At 40.9% G+C, this 19,502-nt stretch overlaps 1 protein-coding gene and 1 pseudogene across 3 annotated transcripts in view; one reads left to right on the top strand and one right to left on the bottom strand.

The window, feature by feature from the left end:
• Positions 1-19,199, top strand: part of CCDC191 (coiled-coil domain containing 191) — a 63,619-nt gene extending 44,420 nt beyond the window's left edge. Inside the window, exons 11-16 of one of the 3 annotated variants that reach the window (XM_019734878.3) lie at positions 767-849; positions 1,604-1,705; positions 11,235-11,378; positions 16,221-16,373; positions 16,889-17,034; positions 18,032-19,199. In XM_019734878.3, the coding sequence (XP_019590437.3) occupies positions 767-849; positions 1,604-1,705; positions 11,235-11,378; positions 16,221-16,373; positions 16,889-17,034; positions 18,032-18,176 (773 nt within the window). In that variant the 3' untranslated portion in view covers positions 18,177-19,199. The other 2 variants (XM_088793982.1, XM_074331674.2) reach the window with 2 other exon arrangements.
• LOC109449003 (ATP synthase peripheral stalk subunit b, mitochondrial pseudogene) lies at positions 4,329-5,356 on the bottom strand (annotated as a pseudogene).
• Positions 19,200-19,502: the final 303 nt, after the last annotated feature.

The raw sequence follows: 19,502 nt of genomic DNA on the forward strand, positions 1-19,502 counted from the left end.
CTTTATATGAAAGTCTTGACTTATGACAGAGTCATATTACCAGACCATCTTGCACATTTCCTTCTTTTGGATTGATATTTAATAGACTGTCAAGAACAAGAGTCTGACACTCGAATTTGTTCAGATGCCAGTTCTCCAAATGCTTAGTGCAGTTCCATTTCCTGCCCATCTGGATATCCAGGCCTTAAAACTAAATTGAAATATATTCATCGTGACCCTAAACTTTTGTTGTTGTTGTTTTTACGTATACAGACACATGTACAGTGACTTAAGATAAATTAACAGACTCAATGGGATTTGAGGAGTAGTTCTATTCTCCTCAAATTTTTATTATTTGTTATAATTATTTGTTAGATATAATTAAAGTTTTCTATATTCATTAAAGGAATTACCAAATTAAAATTTTGGTTTCTGAGTTTCACATACTGAGAGTATTATCAAGGCACATTCTCTTATTTAAACCAGTAAACAGTTATTCTAATGGAAATATAAACAAAAACATAATCTGCAAATTCAGATTCATCATTGCAAGTTCATCATTGCTGAGGATAAGATTATGGGTCTTTAATCTATAGGGGATATATGGTACACACACCTACAATTTATATATTTTTATATAAATTTTATACATATATATTTCTGAGATTGTGAACACTCAACTTGAAAGAAAACCTTAACACCAAACTTCACTATGCAATGGACACATTTGTTTTGCATGCAGTGTTCCTTATATTTTTTATATTGGAACTCTGTTACTATTTTCTAGCCATGGAAGAGAGAGCAGTTCAGCGAGCTGAACGCAGACGGATCTTGGCAGAGAGGAAGAAAAAACAAGAAGAGGAGAAATTGGTAATAAATCAAAAATGCAAACTGAACAAGAAAAAGGATTTGTATAGGTCTTTATTACAAAATTAAACCTAGCTTATTAAAGCCTGTTGAGACAATGGAGTTATACCAACTTTGGAAATGGCTTTTTGCCTACTGGCCTGAACTCTGACACTTTTAGGAAAATAAAGGGAAAAAACATCAACATCATTAGTATAGAAGGTAGGAAATGTTACAAAGGTTGATGGGAACGAGCATATTGGAAGAGATACACATAACCAGGACTAATGTATTGTAGGTAGATGTCTGACCCGATGAGTTTGCAAAGCTGGGTAATTGTTGTCCTTCAGAGTTTTGACTTTATCTGTCAGAGTAAATTTTGTACCTACTAAGAAAGAATAGACAGTTCTAACAGCTTTGGGGGTTTGTTTTGGTGAAATGAAAGAAACAATTTTCCCAAATGACATATAGTTTGGACTTAGTATTTCACAGATGAAAATAAGAACTAAAAACTAATCATTTTCATGATTAAAAGTTAATGGCCTTATTCATGCTTAGTCTCACCTTCCCAAGTAGAAGGGGATTCTTTGGAGAAACTTCTAAGTTACACAACTGACCACGTATTGATTGGGTTTTCTACTTTTATCACCAAGTGCTGGCTTCAAGAGAGAGAGTGGGTACTTTGGTAGATACTTGACTTTCTTCAACCTCAAATGAAAAGATCCTAGTCCCATACAAAGTGAGGGTTCTCATTTTTATGAATTCTGACCTTGATCAGGCCCAGTTAAAAGCCCAAGAGGAGGAGCGTCAGAAGAGGGAGGCAGAAGAAAAGGAGGCTCAGCTCGAGAGAAAACAAGCAGAGAAGCGACTGAAGAAAATGGTGAGTAGAGCCTGTTTGGTCTTGTTGTGCAGTGCGGTGGTCCTGTGACCTTCCCACCCCAGAACCTCTGTCCAGAGCACTCTTTTCTCACTTCTACCATTTTTCTCTAGTGAGTGAAAACCTACTCATTCTTTACGTCTTACCTCAATAGGACTTCTTCCAGATTAGCCGTTCCTGCCTTGCCACACCCTTCCCTGCACCCACCATTAAGTTAGGTCCTTCTCTGTGGACTCTCAGTTTATTGCCTTCAAAGCATTACCAGAGCTTACAATTACGCATCTGTTTTTGGGTTATTTTATTCATTTCTGCATCTTCCACTAAACTGTAGTCTCCATAAGAGTAGAGGGAGAGGGCCGGCCCGGTGGCTCAGGTGGTTGGAGCTCTGTGCTCCTAACGCTGAAGGCTGCCGGTTCGAATCCCACATGGGCCAGTGGGCTCTCAACCACAAGGTTGCCAGTTCAATTCCTCGAGTTCCGCAAAGGATGGTGGGCTGCGCCCCCTGCAACTAACAACGGCAACTGGACCTGGAGCTGAGCTGCGCCCTCCACAACTAAGAGTGAAAGAACAACAACTTGACTTGGAAAAAGTCCTGGAAATACATACTGTTCCCCAATAAAGTCCTGTTCCCCTTTCCCAATAAAATCTTTAAAAAAAAAAAAAAAAGAGTAGAGGGAGCAATCTTATGTTGCTCACTATTATATTGGCTAGCAGTGTATTGAGCACATCACAGGAACTCAGCAAATGTATTGAATGAGTGAATAAATGAACAAACAAATGGAAGAAAATTCACACAGAAGAAATGAGATAAAACTCTTCTATTCAAGGTTATTAAATTCTGAGTTTCTTGTTATGTGGTCAGTAATTTTGGAATATATTTACCCATTATTTCTTCAAATATTTCACCTGTCCCATTCATTTTCTTCTCTTTCTGGGATTCTAGTTATGCTTGTGTTACATTGTTTGGTATTGTCCCTCAGCTCTTGGATGCTCTGTTGTATTTTTCACACTTTTTTCTCTTTGCCTTTCAGTTTGTGTAGTTTCTATTGCCCTAACTTCAAAGTACCTGATTTTTTCCTCAGCTGCGTCACATCTAGGAATAAACCCTTCATTTCTGTTACGATGTTTTTGATTTGCAGCATTGTCATTTGACTCTTTATTATACTGTCCATGTCTTTGCTAAAATTACCTGTCTGATCTTGAATAATGACTTCCTTTTCCATTACAGACTTTAATGTTATCGTAAGTTATTTAAAATTCCCTCTTATATTTCCAACATCTCTGTCATATCTTAGTCTTGTTCTAATGATTGCTTTATCTTTTCAGACTGTTTATTTCTTGTCTTTCATTATATTGCGTGTGTGTGTGTATAATATATATATATATATTTCCCCCCCTCCCCAAGCCAGACATGTTGTACAGGGCAATAGCAACTGAGATAAATGGGCCTTTAGTGTGGAGATTTACACGTATGTTAATCTAGTCGGAAGTTGGGCCATGAAGTTTGTTAATGCTATGGTTACCATCGCTGGGGTTTGTTGTTCCTATGGGCACCATAGACTTCAATTTCCTCCAGTGACTTTGTTATGTCTCCTTTTGTGGCCTTCAGTCTTTCCTCTGTGCTGTTCCCCAGAGAGAATCTGTCTCTTGCAGCTCTCTCGGCTGTGCTCCATTGTTACAACTGGAGATTTGTGCTGCTGGGGTGTGGACAGGGGGAGGAGATTTCTCTAATGTTCTGATTCTCACTGGGGAATGCACACTACTGGGCATTCAGGAGGATTTTTGTTCCTCCTCTAGGGGTGGAGCTTTCCCCTGCCCCTCTGTTCCCTTCTTTGAGTATCTACTGTCTCAATCTGTGACCTGAGAGCCCTTTCCTCTGGGCCGTTCCCCCTCCATGTAGGTGAGATGGGGGGCTGGTCTGGACATAGTGGCATTCCACTAGTGCCCTCAGGTGGTGCCACTTGCAGATGAAGTCTTTTGTTTCCTAAGGGAAAATGGTCTGGGCAGGTTTTGCAGTGGCTGCTGTTCCTCTCCCTGAGCCAAAACCATGGTGGGAATTTCATCTGGACTCTCGTAGCCGGTCCTCTCAGAGAGACTAGGGGAGTTCCTAGAACAAAAGCCTGCAAAAAGGTGGGGAACGTCCCTCTGACTGTGACCCTCAGGAGCTTCACCTTTCTTATCTGGACCACCCTTGGCCTCCTCCAATTCGCCAAAATTTCTAGTTTAATCACCTTACTGGCTCAGAGGGTGTATGGTGGTTTCTGCCTCAGATAAGGAAATTCTTAGGTCCTGTGCCTCCCTTAAAGTGCCTGTCTCTCCAGATTTTCAATGGCTTTGATTCTCTGATTTGTTCATCAAAAGTCATTAATTTGCTGTCTACCCAGCTTTTTTTCTTGTTGGAAGCAAACAGCCTATACAGAGCAAGAAGGATGAGAAATACATTACTGGCCAATACGTTGTTTTCTTTCACCCATTGTACCAAGACTAAATCTTTCCTTTTTAGGAAAGGTAAAATGTACCTCCAGTCCCCAACAACAGACAAAAAGATTTTTGTCACATAGACTAGTTTCCATTTAGTAAATCAACTTTCTGTAGCTGTCTCAGTTGAGATGAATACATTCACAGACTAGCTGTAAATGCATCTGTGCTTTAGATCTAAAATGCACTTGGCAATTGCAGTTCCCTCCTTTTGCTTCTAACAGAGATGCTCTGCACAGTGCGTTTCTGCACCACTTCATCATGGCTCTTATTCCTTTTCACGCATCCTATTCTGCACAGGCGATTCTTTACCTCCTTGTGTACTTTATAGGGCCGTTCCCAGGAAGTGACCTCCAAGGCCACAGCAGTATTCCTGTGGACATCAAAAAGGTGATGACATTTCTGAACCAGTGCCTGCTGTGACTTCTCTAATTCAGTCGCATCCTGGATGTGTGGGATGGAAGCCTGCTTCACCTCTTCTGGCTGGGCACTTTTTTGCTCAGGTTTATCAGCAAATGGTTCCACAGTGGTGCCATATTTTCTGATTACATAGATGAGCAACCCTATTGTTGATATGGTAGAGAAGGTCTCTAGGGCAATCACATGTCTTTCTTTAGATAGAAAACACAAGTCCTGTGACACCAGTTTTAGGATAAAGGAACAGGAAGAATTCCTCAGGGAAGAGCCCATGACAGATCTGTCCTCCATATTCAGGAAGAGGTGGTTCCTGGTTTTTGTTCCTCCCCTAGAGGAGGAGCAAAAATGGCTGCCCTCTGTGAAAGATCCTTGTTACCTGCGATTCCTCTGGACCTAAACATGCTACATGCTTCAGAGAGGGGGCCACGTGGTGATGGCAGAAGTACCACCTGGGACAGCATGGTCAGCAATGGTCCAGGTGGTGGCTAAGAGTCTCTTCGTGTCAGGTGCAGCCATAAGATAGGTGGCCACTCACAGGTCTCACACAGTGACCTTGTGAAACTAAAAATCTAAACTCTTAGCATCCCATTACTCTATTTTTACTAGAAGCTTACTTTCTAGTATTACTTATCAGACAGTGACTTTTATGGCTGTATAAATATGCTCTTGATTGATTGACAGTTGATGAAGTTTGTGATTGAAAAGGTAAATTGATTGGAGAAGACCAGGTAAGATTTGAAGTCTTCCACAATTACTTAAGAAGCATATTTGTTCATTTAACAGATATCTGTAGAGCACTTACTATGTGCTAGGCATTGTTCTAGGTGTTAGAATAGGGCAGTGGAGAAAATAAACAGCCCTCTCCTCAAAAATGTATGCTAGCTGGGGAAAACAGGTAATACATAAGACAGCAACTAAAGAAGCAGGGAGGGAAAGGTACTCGTCGTATAAGCGGGGGAAGCAAGATGGGAAAGGCCTCTCTGAGAAGGTAATATTTGAGCTGCCAGATGCTGAAGAGGTTTCTGCAAGGTCCACTGGGGGCATGTTACCTGTGAGATGCCTGTTAAACTCCCAAATGAACATGTGAAATAGGTAGTTGACTATGTAAGCCTGGACATCAAGATTGTAGTAAGGAATCTGGGAGGCAAAAACGTGTCGATGTTTTTAATGCTCTAGAAGTAAATGAAATCAGCTTGGGAATTGTCTGAACAGAGAAGAAATATGATGGTCCAGGAATAATTACTGAAAGGATGAGGAGCTAGTGAGGTAGAAAGAGAACAGGAGAGTTTTCTGTTGACAAGCTGAGAGAAAACCAGTATTTCTGGAAGGGGGCGATGGTGGTTAACCGGGCAAACTGCTTCCGAGTTCAGTCAGGAGGAGGACAGACAAGTGACTCTTTGATTTGGCAACACAGAGATCGTTCATGACCTAGATGAGAGAGTTTTCAATGGAGTGCTAAGAGGGGAGTGCATTCCAGTGAGCTGAGGAGAGAATAGGTGGGGATATAGACACCGTGAGTATATTTGGGGTCACATGGGGTCAAAGAAAGATTTTTTTCCTTTGGTGATTGTTTGGGGTTTTTTATTTTTTATTTTTGGTTTTATTTTATAAAGCCGGGAAAAGCAGCACACATTTTGCATATTGATAGGAATGATCCAGTAGAGAGGGAGAAATTCATGATACAAGAGAGTAAAGTGTATAAATTACAGGACTGCATACGCGAGAATATGTTCCAGAGCACAGTGAAAAGGTGGCTTATGATGGGCAGAAGGCAGAGAGTTTGAGGATGACATCCACTGCCCCATACTCTTCTTCATTTTCGCTGAAATCCCTGGTCTTTCTCTCAAAGCAGTAGTGATGGACACACACACACACCATCAAATAAGTCTTATTTTTTGCCTGTCATTTGTTGAATAATTTAAATCAGAAAGCTACCCTGATTTTGTTTCCCTTTTTAGCCTGAGTGATCTATGTTCTATGAAACGCTAGCAGTGTAGCTCTCTGATATAAGTGCCACCTGAAAGCAGACAGCATCACATCATGTAATCCACTGAGCACATCTTGGACGCAGGTATTGTTATAGACATTTTACATACAAGGAAATGGAAAATACAGTACTATTCATAAACTACAACCAACTCTAGTGAGGAATCCTTAATGAAGGGAGGCAATACACATTTAAATTAAATCGCTACGTAAGAATACAAATTTTCGGCCCAAGCAGACCTCTAATTTGTTAAATGTTTTTCATTCTATTTTTATATGGAAAAGTAGGCTTAAAGCAATCCATGTTTGCAGTCCATGCAAACAAAATGGTTTGCCTTTGGAGCCCGCACCACCAGCCAGAGGTTGTCCATCTAGGAAGACAGGCTGCAGTTTCGGTGTACGGAGACCAGGATGGGCCGAGCCGGAGGCCGTCCCCAAAGGCTCACTGGCGGTTAGTCCTGTCTGCAAGTTGCCGCTGCTGCCTCGACAGGGACATCTCAGTGGGTGTGAAAATGGCCAGTTTCTGTTTTCCATCCCACTCAACCTTTGGCTTCCTCTTGTGACTCATAAGAACATTCTTGTAAATAATTTTTATTTCTGGCCATTTAACTCAACATCTCAAGTGTCTGGAATCAAGATTAAAGGTAATTTTGGTCGAGCGCTGTGGAGAACATGAGCATTTCCTCTTGAGGAATTTGTACGGAAACAGGTAGTTAGGATTGGAAGATCAGAGCGAGTCTCCCTTCCATATTCGAAATGTTCCAGTGCTTGCGCTCCTATTTTCTTTCTCACAGACGAAGGCTCAGGCAATTAGGTAGCTTGTCAAAATCATCCAATTCACTACAATCTTTTTCCCGAAGTGAAATTGTGGGAAATAAAGAAAATGATGCTTAAACTAAATGTTTTTCTATTTATGCTGCAGAGAGGGCAACTGCTGCGAAGGCAGCCTGAAGTCTTTGATTTTGCTCTTGTGACTTTCATAATGGGTGACACTAGTTACTACCCACCATTTTTAGGTAGTGTTTTTTTCTGTCAGTTTTATTATAGCCTATTTTCATTAAAAAGACAAAAATAAATAAAATGATATCTGTCTAGTACACCATTAAACTTCTCTCATCTTTCTCAGGCAGCCCCTTAGGGTTTTGGGGGGGCATGGGGGTGTGTTTTCTCAGTGTGTCAACAGAGGTGGTTAATCTTCTCAGAGGAAGGAGTGCCGTTTCCCAACGATCAAGTACTTTTAACTTTTCTCTGGACTTATTATTGAGCACTTGAAAAAACAACTCAGTGTAAGAATATTCTTTCCAATGGAGTATCTTTAATTTTGAATAGTTATAAATCTCTACCACATAATCTGAATGCAGGGGCTGTATTGCTAGGTTTTGCATAATAATGAAGGAAGAATACTGATTGCTCTCTCCTACCTGGATGTTTTACTCTTTAGTAACTTGGTGAGCTGCTGTCAATCATTTCTGTGATCATTACTGAATAAATCCAAGAATATGCAGTCCTGATTCTTGTAGGAGTCATGACCAACATTTCCTCAGCCTTTTGGCAGAATTGTTTTTCTTTTTTTAATCCTTATTTTAATGCTCCAGAGTTTTTTGTTTGTTTGTTTTATTGGGGAATATTGGGAAACAGTGTGTTTCTCCAGGGCTCATCAGCTCCAAGTTGTTGTCCTTCAATCTAGTTGTGAAGGGTGCAGCTCAGCTCCAAGTCCAGTTTCCGTTTTTGCTTTAGTTGTGGGGGGCGCAGCCCACCATCCCATGGAGGGAATTGAACCGGCGACTCTGTTGTTCAGAGTTCGCACTCTAACCAACTGAGCCATCTGGCTGCCCCTCCTGCGTTCTTTTACCGTGATTAACACACTGATTAGTGGTTACATGTTCAAATTAAATTAATTAGCTATTTGTTGAAATGAAATTCATTAGTTTTTTGGTCATGGCACTTTTACTTTGTTTTCAGCTTTACTGAGGTATAATTGACAAAATTGTAAGATACCTAAAATGTACATGATGATTGATATACATATGCACATGTAAAAGGATTCCCACCATTGAGTTAGTTAATGCATCCATCACCTCAGTACATATTTAATGTGTGTGTGTGTGAGTGTGTGTGTGTGTGAGAGAGAGAGAGAGAGGGAGAGAGAGAGAGAGAAAACACAAGTTCTCCGCTCTTAGTAAATTTCAATTATAATCGACTGTAGTTACCATGTTATACATTGGTCCACAGACCTTATTCATCTTATAACTGAAAGTTTATACCTTTTTTCAGGCTCTCCCTATTCTTCCCATCCCTCAGCCACTGACAACCACAATTCGACTCTCCATTTCTATGAGTTCAACCTTTTTTTAAAGATTCCACATAGAAGTGATACCGCGTAATATTTGTTTTCCTCTGTCTGCCTTATTTTATTTAGCATAATGCCAACAGCGTTTGTCTATGTTGTCAAAAATGTCAGGATTTCCTTTTTTTAAAGGCTAATATCCCATTTGTGTGTGTGTGTGTGTGTGTGTGTGTGTGTGTGTGTCACATTTTCTTTATCCATTCATCCGTCAGTGGATACTTAGATTGTTTCAATACCTTAGCTATTGTGAATACTGCTGCAATAAACAAAGGAGTATAGATATCTGAGATAGTGACTTTGTTTCCTATGGCTATATAACAGAAGTGGGATTGACATTTAAGGTTTCTGCTGAAAAGTCCGCTTGTAGTCTTATTGGAGTGCCCGTGTGTAACAAATTGCTTTTCTCTTGCTGCTTTTAAGATTCTCTCCTTGTCTTTAATTTTTGACAATTCAATTATAATGTGTCTTAGCGTATGTCTATTTAGATTCACCGTCTTTGGTATTCTTTAGGCTTCCTGAATCTGGATGTCTATTTCTTTCCCCAGAGTAGGGAAATTTTCAGCCAGTATTTCTTTGAATAAACTTTCAGCCCCTTTCTCTCTCCTCCTTCTGGGACCCCTGTCATGCATGTATTTGTCTCCTTGATGGTGACACATAAATCCCTCAAGCTTTGTCTACTCTTTTGCATTGTTTTTTCTTTTTGTTCCTCTAATTGGATAAATCCCACTGCTCTGTCTGCAAGTTGGCTTGTCCTTTTTTCTGCTTGATCTAAACAGCTCTTGAACCAATGTATTGAATTTTTCAGTTCAGTTATTGTATTCTTCAGCTGTATGGTTATGTTTGGTACTTTTAAAATATTTTCTATCCCTTTGTTGACAACCTCTCTGTTAATGCTTTGCTTTTATGACCTCAGGGAGCATCTTTATGGCCCTTATTTTGAACTCTTTATTGGGTAAATATCTTATCTCCATTTCATTGATTTCTGGAGAGTTAGCGTGTGCTTTTGTTTGGAACATATTCCTCGTTTCTTCATTTTTTTAAAATTCTTTGTGTTGGTTTCTGTGCATTGGCTAAAACAGCTACCTCTCCTAGTCTTGACAGATTTGTCTTGTGTAGGAGATGAGTCAGCTCAATGCAGGCTCCTGGTGTCTCTCAGACCTTTGTGATCATCCAGCTGCTCTCTTTGTTCTTAGTTGCTCCCAGTAGTTGAACATGTTTCAAGATCTGTCAGTGTCCCAAGGACAAGGATCTCATTCAGCACCTGGATGCAAGCTGATTTGAAGCTGTACCCTCTCGCAACAGCTGGGAATGTATGTAGTTAAGCCCCTTCCAGAAAGAAACCAGGAGATGCGTGTTTTTGCCTGCTCCCTCTGGACTGAGCCCAAGTGGTGGATAGCTACTGAGGGTATGGGGGGCAATGGGGTGGGGGAAATGGTTCTCCTGCATCCATTTAAAAACTGCTTCTTTGTTTACTATAGTCCTGTGGGACTGTGAATGTAAGTTCCATTGGCTATCAGAGCCAGACGATGCAGGGGCCCATCCCTCAGGTGGCGGTCACAAAAATCGGGGTGCCAGATGTGTAGGTAAGCTCCTTCTAGAGATGTTGGCTATCTGTTTTTATCATTAGAGCAAGCCAGAGGAAGAAGGTGAGTTAAGTGCCCACCGGTGGGGTAAGATCCCCCAGGCTCTAAGGAGGATCCAGCCAGCCCCTAGATGCACGCTAAATTAGAAGCCAGACCCTCAGACAGCAGCTTGTACAGTATGTAGTCAAACCCCTTTTAGCAAAGACTAGGACATGGGCGTTTCTTTTGCCTGCACAGGCTGAGCCCTGTGGGGACAGCCACAGCGAGATCTCACACATCCATTAAGAACTACTTCTTTGTTTGCTATAGTTTTGTGCGCCTCAGGGACACAAGCCCAGTTGGCTTTCAGAGATAGGTGTTTGGGGGGCCCATCCCTTGGGTGGTTGTCTTAAAAGTTGGGGTTCTAGATGTGCAGTCCAAACCCTTCACTCCTCAGGGAGAAGCTGGGAGGTGGGAGTGCCCTCCCTATTGTGTGGTGCTGTGCCAGGCATGAGTTTATGGCAAGAACGTGTCTCAGCCTTTTCTACCTATTTCAATTCGGGTAGTTTCTCATTTACCTGATATGGAAGAGTCACTCAGCTAGTTTCTGGATTTCTTTCAGAGGGAATAACTTTGTGTGTAGCTGTATATTCAGTGCATCCAAAGGAGGAGGAAAGTTCAAGAGCTCCTATGTTGCCATCTTGGTCTCTCCTCAGCATTTTTACTTCTTTATTTTTTTCAGAAAGAACTAGAGAAACAGAAGAGAATTAAGAGGAACCAACAGCTTGAAGCAATAGCCAAAAATCATTATGAAAGGGTATTGCTAAGAAAAAAAGTTCTGGAGCCTTGGAAGAGATTGAGAATGCAAAGCAAGCAAAACATCCAGGTATAGTGTCACACTCTCACCACCCAAAATTAGAAAATGGATTTTTCAAATCGGAGAAACACCCAATTATGCTTTGGGGTTCTTTAATGATTTAAAAGCCAGAAAGATAAATGAATTGAGTGTTTGTATTTATTTGTTTTGGATAAGAGTTTAGATTTGGTCTTCCAAGGTAGAGAAAGACTTCTGTATTTGAATAGAGTGGGAAAAGATAGAGTAAATTTTTTATTAGATACCTCCAAGGTAAGCAGAAGCCTCTCTCACTTCTAGCAGTGTTTAATAAAGAGAAAAATAAGGTCTGTTAGTCAGGTTTCTGCTGCAGTAAAGCTGCATAACAAACAGTTCCCACATATCAGTGGCATATAATTCGAGCATTTATTTCTCACTCATATCAGTGTACCAGTTATGGATTGGGTTCAGGTCTCCCCGCAGCCTCTCTTTCTGGCTGCAGCAGTTATTCAGGCCATGCTTTTCACCTGACAAATGTCTGAGATACAAAGGCCAAATCCTGTTATATAAACCCCTATGAAATCTCTGCTAGTATCATATTTATTAACATTCTTTTGGCACGAGCAAGTCATAGGACTAAACTGAAGGTCATCAAGGAGTGAAAGAGACTCATCTACTCCACTAGGAGACACTATGAAATCATACGCAAAGCGTAGGGGTATAATCCTATTATAGGAAACACAAAGATACATGAAATAAAATGCTATTGAAATTCAAATTTATCCAGTTCCTAAAACAGGGCATTCAACTAAATGATCGTGAAGCTCAAAACACAGAAAATGTTACCTTTAAAATTCTAGTTAATAAGCTCAGTAACGTGTGCCAGTTATGACCAGTCTTATTTGGCCAGGTTAATACTGAAAAGTAAGAGTAGTATTTTTGGTTGTGAAAACCAGGATCGAAGATGTTTCATATCATAAGAGTCCCACTAAATCAAGTAATGCTGCAGGTTCTTCCTCTGCGAACGTGACTTAGGATGCTTTTTTCCTCCCTAGCCAATCTATTCACCCTTCATTCTCTTTGTTCTCTTCCTATTTTCACACTTTCTTTCCTTTGCATCTTTCCTAAATACCCTTCCCACTATTTTAACACTGTCCCCGATTTTTTTGTCCTCAGTCTCCTTACCAGTGGTTCTCGAACTACTGAATATTCCAAAACAGCTGAGGAGGCCAATTTGTGGTGGTCCGGACCCATCTGTGCCCCAGGCCACTGCTATTTTGCTTTGGCTTTTTCCTAGTAATGAGATGGGAGCAATGACTCCTCAGTCTTCTGAGTGAATGAATCTGGAAATGAATTTTGAAATTTGAATTGAAATTTGCTTCTTACAATATATTACCACAAAGATTGGTCATATCAGATAGTTTGCTATTCATTTAAGTGCTCCTGGTTTTGTTTTATCTGGCTTTTATCTATTTCTTTATTGTTAATTATTAATTCACAAAGGAAAGGCAGACAGGGCGTGGAAAGGCTCACATATTCTTATTAACTATTCTTTTTTGGTCCTTGTTTTTGATTGAGTAAAATCAAGAAAGGTATGACATTTAGAAACAAAATAGAATCTATGGGTGAATAACCAAATTAAATTTTTAAAAATTTATTCATAAGAATGTAAAAATAGAAACAAAGTTTGAGCTCAAAATAACAATTCTAGGCTTTAAATATATTAATAGAAAACCCCAATTAAAATAAAAACAAGAAATCACGTATCTGAAACCAGCATTTCCAAAATTTTTCATAAAACCGTCTGGAGAACCTATAAAAATGCACAGTCTAGGTCCCACCTCCAAGTATTTTCAGTAGGTCTGGGTTGTTGGCCAGGGTGTGGGGGCGGGGAGGAGGGCGGGGCATGGGGGTATCAGAGAATTGGTATTTTTAAAAAGTAGCCCAGGGGATTCTGAGACAAGCAGTCTGAGCACCATATATGGAGAATCACCTCTCTAGTTCATAACAAATGTATTTGTTTCCTATTGCTGTTATAATAAATTAATACAAAGCTCAGTGGCTTAAAACAACACAAATATATTATCTTAAAATTCTGGAGGTCAGAAATCCAAAATCAAACTTACTGGGCTAAAGTCAAACCATGAGCAGGGTAAGTTCCTCCTGGAGCTTCCAAGGGGAGCATCCGTGCCTTTTTTAGCTCCTAGCAGTCACCTGCGTTCCTTTGCTCCTGGCCGCTTTCTCGAGTCACTCCAATCTCTTCCAGACCCTCCTGCTTCCCTCTTAGGAGGACGCTTGCGATTACATTTAGGGATCTCCCAGCTAATCCAGGATCATCTCCACATGTTAGGATCCGTCACTTAATCACAGCTGCAAAGTCCCTTTGACCATGTAAGGTCACACATTTACAGGTTCCAGGGCTCAGGACGAAGCTGCTGCTGAGGGGCCACTATTCAGCGTATCACAAGATAATGGAATTTTAGGACATTAGCAATCCTCTCCATCTCTCTCAATTTGTAGATAAGGGGACAGAACCCTGGAGAGAAGAACTGACTTGCTGAAAGTCACGCAGTGCCTTGGTTACAAAGCTCGAGTGGAGCTGGGCACTGTCTTCCTCCACGAACCCTGCCCAGCTGTGCCACGCTTTTGTGCTGTAGGAATCAGGTGTGCGTAGGTGCCAACCACCAGCTGAAAGTGAAAAATACAAAGTAAAACGAAAAATTCTAGAGGACAGAAAGAGGAAGGAATGGCTTCTTCACCCATTAGAGTTGGCTTCCAGGAAGGGATAGAAAAAAATCAAGAAAGAAGGAGGGCTTGTTCATAACACTTTTTTCAGAAGAGTTATTTAGCATTTTTTCCTCAAAGTCACACTTGCTTGCTTGTTAAACAACAACAACAAATTAACTTCCACAACTGAAGTCTCTTTTAAGTAAGGTTTCATTGAGCCAGAAGGCTAGCCAAAAGACAGGTCTTGGGACATGGAGCCGACACCACCAGCACCATGGCTAGGTAGAAAAGACAGCATGTCCATCATCCCAGAGTTTTGCAAACGTTTTTATATTAGGTTGGTGCAAAAGTAATCCAGTTTAAAAGGTTAAAAATAATTGCAAAAGTGGCAATTACTTTTGCACCAACCTAATACATCAAGTAGGGAGAAAGGGAACGAAAGAGATCTGAACGAATTTTCATTTGCTATAGGCAAAGGGGTGGGGGAAGGTGATGCGGGGCCAGCCCTGGGATAGGCGCCAGGTCTGCATAAAGAAATGTCTGCTCCTGTGGACTGGCTGTGGGCAGCAGTCCGGAAAGCCCACATGTAAACAAGCTGAGGCTTCTGGAGTTAGATGGTGCCTGAAAATAATCTGCAGAAATAGCTGCCAGGAGATTAATCCAAAATTCCAACAGGCAGTAGAAGGAATGTGAGTAGTCTTTTGTTAGCTGGCGAGCCTGACAGTTCTCTTTCTCTGTTTCCGGCCTCTGTAATTTAGAACATCTCAGAATTTTCTCCTTGTCATGCTGTATTCCATTTATTCCAACAACCATTTTCAGAACTTGGAAGGTGCCTTCTGAGAATCTCTTCCTTCCTGGTTCTGTTTTCCCAGAGGGTGGAGAGAAGGGAGGGGAGCAGGCCCTGTGTTTCTGGCTCCCCTTGCCTTTGGCTCCCAGACTGGGAGGAGTTAGGACAGGCAGCCAGCTCAGGTGCCACAGAGATGTCCTGTGGTGGTCACTCTGGCCCAGAAGTATGACTGCCAAGAAACTCACTTGGATCAGTCCCATTCACAGGGCTGGGTGGCTAGCAAGGCTTAGCAAAATGTGTAATTGTCTGGAGAGGACTAAGAGGGAAGGATTTCTCCTTCCTGCTTCTTGAAAGAATGTTAACAGTTACTTTTTTTTTTTTTGTAAAGCTTTATCAATTTTGTTTATCTTTTCAACCAGCTCTTAGTTTTATTTTTCTTTTCAATTCTTTTTTTTAAAATTTCTGTTTTATTTCCACGCTTCACAATTTACTTCTGTTTACTTTGGGTTTTGTTTGTCCTTTTTCTAGTTCTTTTAGGTGTAGAATTAGAGTGTTTATTTGGGATAGTTCTTGTTTCTTTTTTAAACTCTTTTTAAACTTTTGTATTTATTTTAAGTGTGTCTTTCCAGGACCCATCAGCTCCAAGTCAAGTAGTTGTTTCAATTAGTTGTGGAGGGTGCAGCTCACAGTGGCCCATGTGGGGATCGAACCGGCAACCTTGTTGTTAAGAGCACCACACTCTAACCGACTGAGCTAACCGGCCGCCCCTACTTTTTAAAATCTATAAACTCTGAGTTGTAAGTTTATTTTGATAGAATGATGCTCTGAGCCTTTTAAGTTGGTAAGACATTGAATTATTCATCATGTTATTTTTCTATCAAATGGTTTTGTGGTTTATTGATAATGTCTAAATTTCAGTGCTAGTGACAGCTCATTCTACAAAACTAATTGAAAGTATTGGCATTCCCTCCCTTAGATAGTGGTTAAGTACATAGAAAGAGAGGTTTGTTATGGAATTGCTGTCCAAGCTCCAGGAGAACAAACTGAGAATGTTGCCAGCCACCCACTTCAAAACTCAGTGCAAGGGAGGTAATGGCTTTGGAGGTTGTTTATCCCATTTCCCTAATAACCAGCCAGTCACTATGGTCTTCAGGGAGTCAGCACTGAAAGGCTATGCGTGATATAAATCTAAAACCCCCAGGTAATAGGGTCAGTAGTCAAAGCTTTGGGGACATAGGCTGAATGTCCGTAAGATTCTTCTTCTCTCCAGTAGCTGCCTACATAGGGTTTGCAACATCGTCTGCCCAGAGGATGTGTGTTTCCTGAAATGATTTAAGATACAAGAAATAATTTCCTTTTTCTTATTTAAAAAAATTGCCCAGGTGGCTGAAGAACATCACTCTTTGGCCTTACAGAGGAAATGCCTGCTGACCTGGTTCCAGCATAGTCGGGAGCGCCTGGCAAGGAAGACGGCCCAGGCCGACCAGTTTTATTCCCAAACGTTGCTCAGGAGAGTCATCCGCAGCTGGAGGCAGGCAAGGCCACGGGGAAGGGAGCTTTAAATGCATGTCTCTGCTCACTGCTGTGTGAGAAAACTGGATGCAATCCAGAATGTCCATAAGTCATTGTTTTTTCAAGAACGTATGATCAAGCTCATTCATTGCTTTGAAATGAATATGAAAACGTCAGTTCAGTTTTTTGTTAGTATAAAACCTTAAGCACGTTTCTTTTCACACAGTGTTCATCTTTATAAAGATGTAATGTATCATTATACCAGCTTGTTTTTATACTCGTTTCTTGTCCCGTAATTGCCCAAGTGATTTTGCCAGAAACCTGTCCCCTCAGTCTTACGTTTTTTACCCCTCTGGTTCCATTATTTTTAAAATACATTCCAGAGGGTATTACCTTGTCTGCATAGTGTCTTTTTCTCCTGCGCCTCTGGTGTCCTGCGTTCCTTTTTGTGTTTGCTTTCATTCTCTTTAGTACTGTTTGTTTGCTCTAATTCTTTGTGACCTTTTTCTCTCACTTCTGTTCCTTTCCTCATCCCCAGTACCTGGCTGACCTGGAGGAAGAAGTACAAAGACAGTGTGTACACTTCCTCCAGAAGAAGATTTTCTGGGCCTGGTTCAACGCGGTCAGGGAGGCCAAGGTCGCTTCTCAGAGCAAGCACGAGGCTGCGGTGCAACACAGTGACAGGTGAGGACCGGGTCCCCGAGGAGGTTCACCCCCGGGCTTCATGATTGCTCTGCAATGTATTGTGCCTTGAACATGCCTGACGGGGTGACACGGAGGCTGGGAGACCTGGGCACTGGCGACACTGGGCAGGCGTGGGAATCCCAGAATGTATGTATTCTTGTCACACAGGATTATCTTTGAAATTCAACTTTTTTTAACATTATTGTGAAATAAAACACAAATATAGAAAAGTGCTTAAATCATACAAATGCCACTTAATGAATTACTATAAAGTGGACACCCCATGTCACTACCACTGAGGTCAAAAAGTAGGGCCCCCAGAAGTCCCTGCTGGCCTCCCGCCAATCACAAGCCCGGCCCCTTCCTTCCTAAAGGTAAACTAATTTCATTTTTATAGTGAACATTTCAGGGTTTTTTTTGTGTTTTTTTTTTACTTTTACTTTCTAAGTATGCAGCCTTCAAGGCTACCGTCTGGTTTGGAACTTTATATAAGCGGGCTCGTACTGTATGCCATATTAATATTTATAATACAGTGATCCATCCTCCTTGGGGAATAAGGTTATTACATGTTTTCCTTTGCTTTGTAATTTTAAGCCTTTCGAGTAGAAATGCTCTAAGTTTCATTATATACTTCCCTTTGAGAGTAAACAAATAATCTGTCCTTCTTTGGTGAGTGGGTGCACTCTTTATGAGCGTAGTGTGGTGGGCAGATGCCTCCTTGTTGACGTGATGACTGTAGTGTAGGTATGGAAGTGTCACCTTCTCAGTTTCCCAAATCCACCTGATAGAAAATAAAAACCTATTAGTCACTCCCTTCCACTTTGGTTGCTTTATTTTCTTCATAGCATTTCTCAGTTGAATTCTAGCTGTGATTTCTGTTATCTTTTATGTTTTAGATACATAAGTATGATTCTTTTATAAAGTGTTTAACGTTCTTCAGATGGAAAGCCAACTTTTTCTTAGCATTTCACTTTTTTCCTTCTTTTTCTTCCTGAAGGAGGATTCTCTGGATCACATTTCAGACATGGAAGAAGTTTGCAAAATTTATGCAAGAGGAAAGAGTAAGAGAAGAAAGGCGAGAGCAACTCCGTAAGAAGGTAGCTGAGATTCTTCCAGATTTCCAGGTGCTGGCACCACCGTGACGTAGTGGTACCAGCCCTCATGGAAGAGGAGTCCTGCGTGTGCAGAGCACACAAGCCAGTGCAGTGTTCGGATAGTGGTGTCCACCGGTCCACAGTATGCGTGCGTCATCGCCACCCAGCCACACATACGCGCATACACCTGGTTTATGTTGTCACATCCTTCTTGGAGCCAAGGAATTATTTTGTGAATTTGCACTTCCTTATTTCTTAGATAGCTAGTTCACTACATCATTTGTCACAGCAGGATTATCCAAAGGAACAGTCTAGAGAGCTCCACTGTTCAAATGTATCCTACATATTTTTAGCATCATAAACTTTAAAAAGGGCAAGTGTTTGCTTGCCTGAGCTTGTGGAGGAAAATGTGTCCTTATAGCTTAACAAGAGTTGTTGACCAATGTAAGTCCAATTAAATAGAAATTAAATTAGTGAGGAAAGGAGCCATGCCATCTCATACGTTAGCATCAGCAACAGACATTCTGCCAGACCACGTCCATTTTTCACCCACCCCAATGTGGGTGAACCACGTATCGAAAGGTATTCTGTGTAGCTGGTGCAAAGAGTAACAGCGTATCCTAATTTCAGAGAAATTTGGGGACCACAGATACTTCTCTTCAGTGCACCTTGATAAGCAGGAAGGGAACTGCCAAAAGCTAATGACTGTCAAAGGCAGCCCATCAATTTGTTTAAATGTCTGTTCGTGCTCCCACTTGCATCTTCTAAGTAATACCTGATGTGGCATCTAATCCTCAGCTCAGTTTGTTCTATATATCAAGATGTTTATCTTGAATTCAAAGAATGTTTTAGTCGTTAAGGTGCTAAAGACTCTAAAGACAAAATGCTCCCTTCTGTGAACTGAATTACCTGCTAGAAAAAATTGTTTTCATTACAAAATACATGTTTATTACAACAAATTCAGGGAGTGAAATGTACAGAGTGAAATAGAAGGCCCTTATAGCCCTGAGGTAACTATTATTTGGTAAGTTGAAAATCTGAGTTGGTAAAGTAAAATTCGGTGTGTTCAATACATTCTGTAATCGTGCCTTACTTCCTAGAAGGGGTTTCTAGCTCCACCACCTGCAAAATGACTTCTGTCCTTTTCCTATGGAAGATATGTGATGATTTACTCAGATACAACAAAACACCCTAAGTTGAACTTCATTTCTTCCAGTGTCCCTGTCCCCACACTTTTTCCTTTAATGTGACTGACTATACAGTTGTCATCTAAAAATTATTTTTAAGATTGATGGTTGCTAAAGAAAATGGGAATGAAAGTACTCATATTCAATCTCTTTCCATCTAAATCACTGTCTGTTTATTCTTAACTAT

This window comes from Rhinolophus sinicus, chromosome 17 (assembly GCF_057876585.1).
Source record: "Rhinolophus sinicus isolate RSI-liver-muscle chromosome 17, RSI-T2T, whole genome shotgun sequence".
NCBI lineage: Eukaryota > Metazoa > Chordata > Mammalia > Chiroptera > Rhinolophidae > Rhinolophus > Rhinolophus sinicus.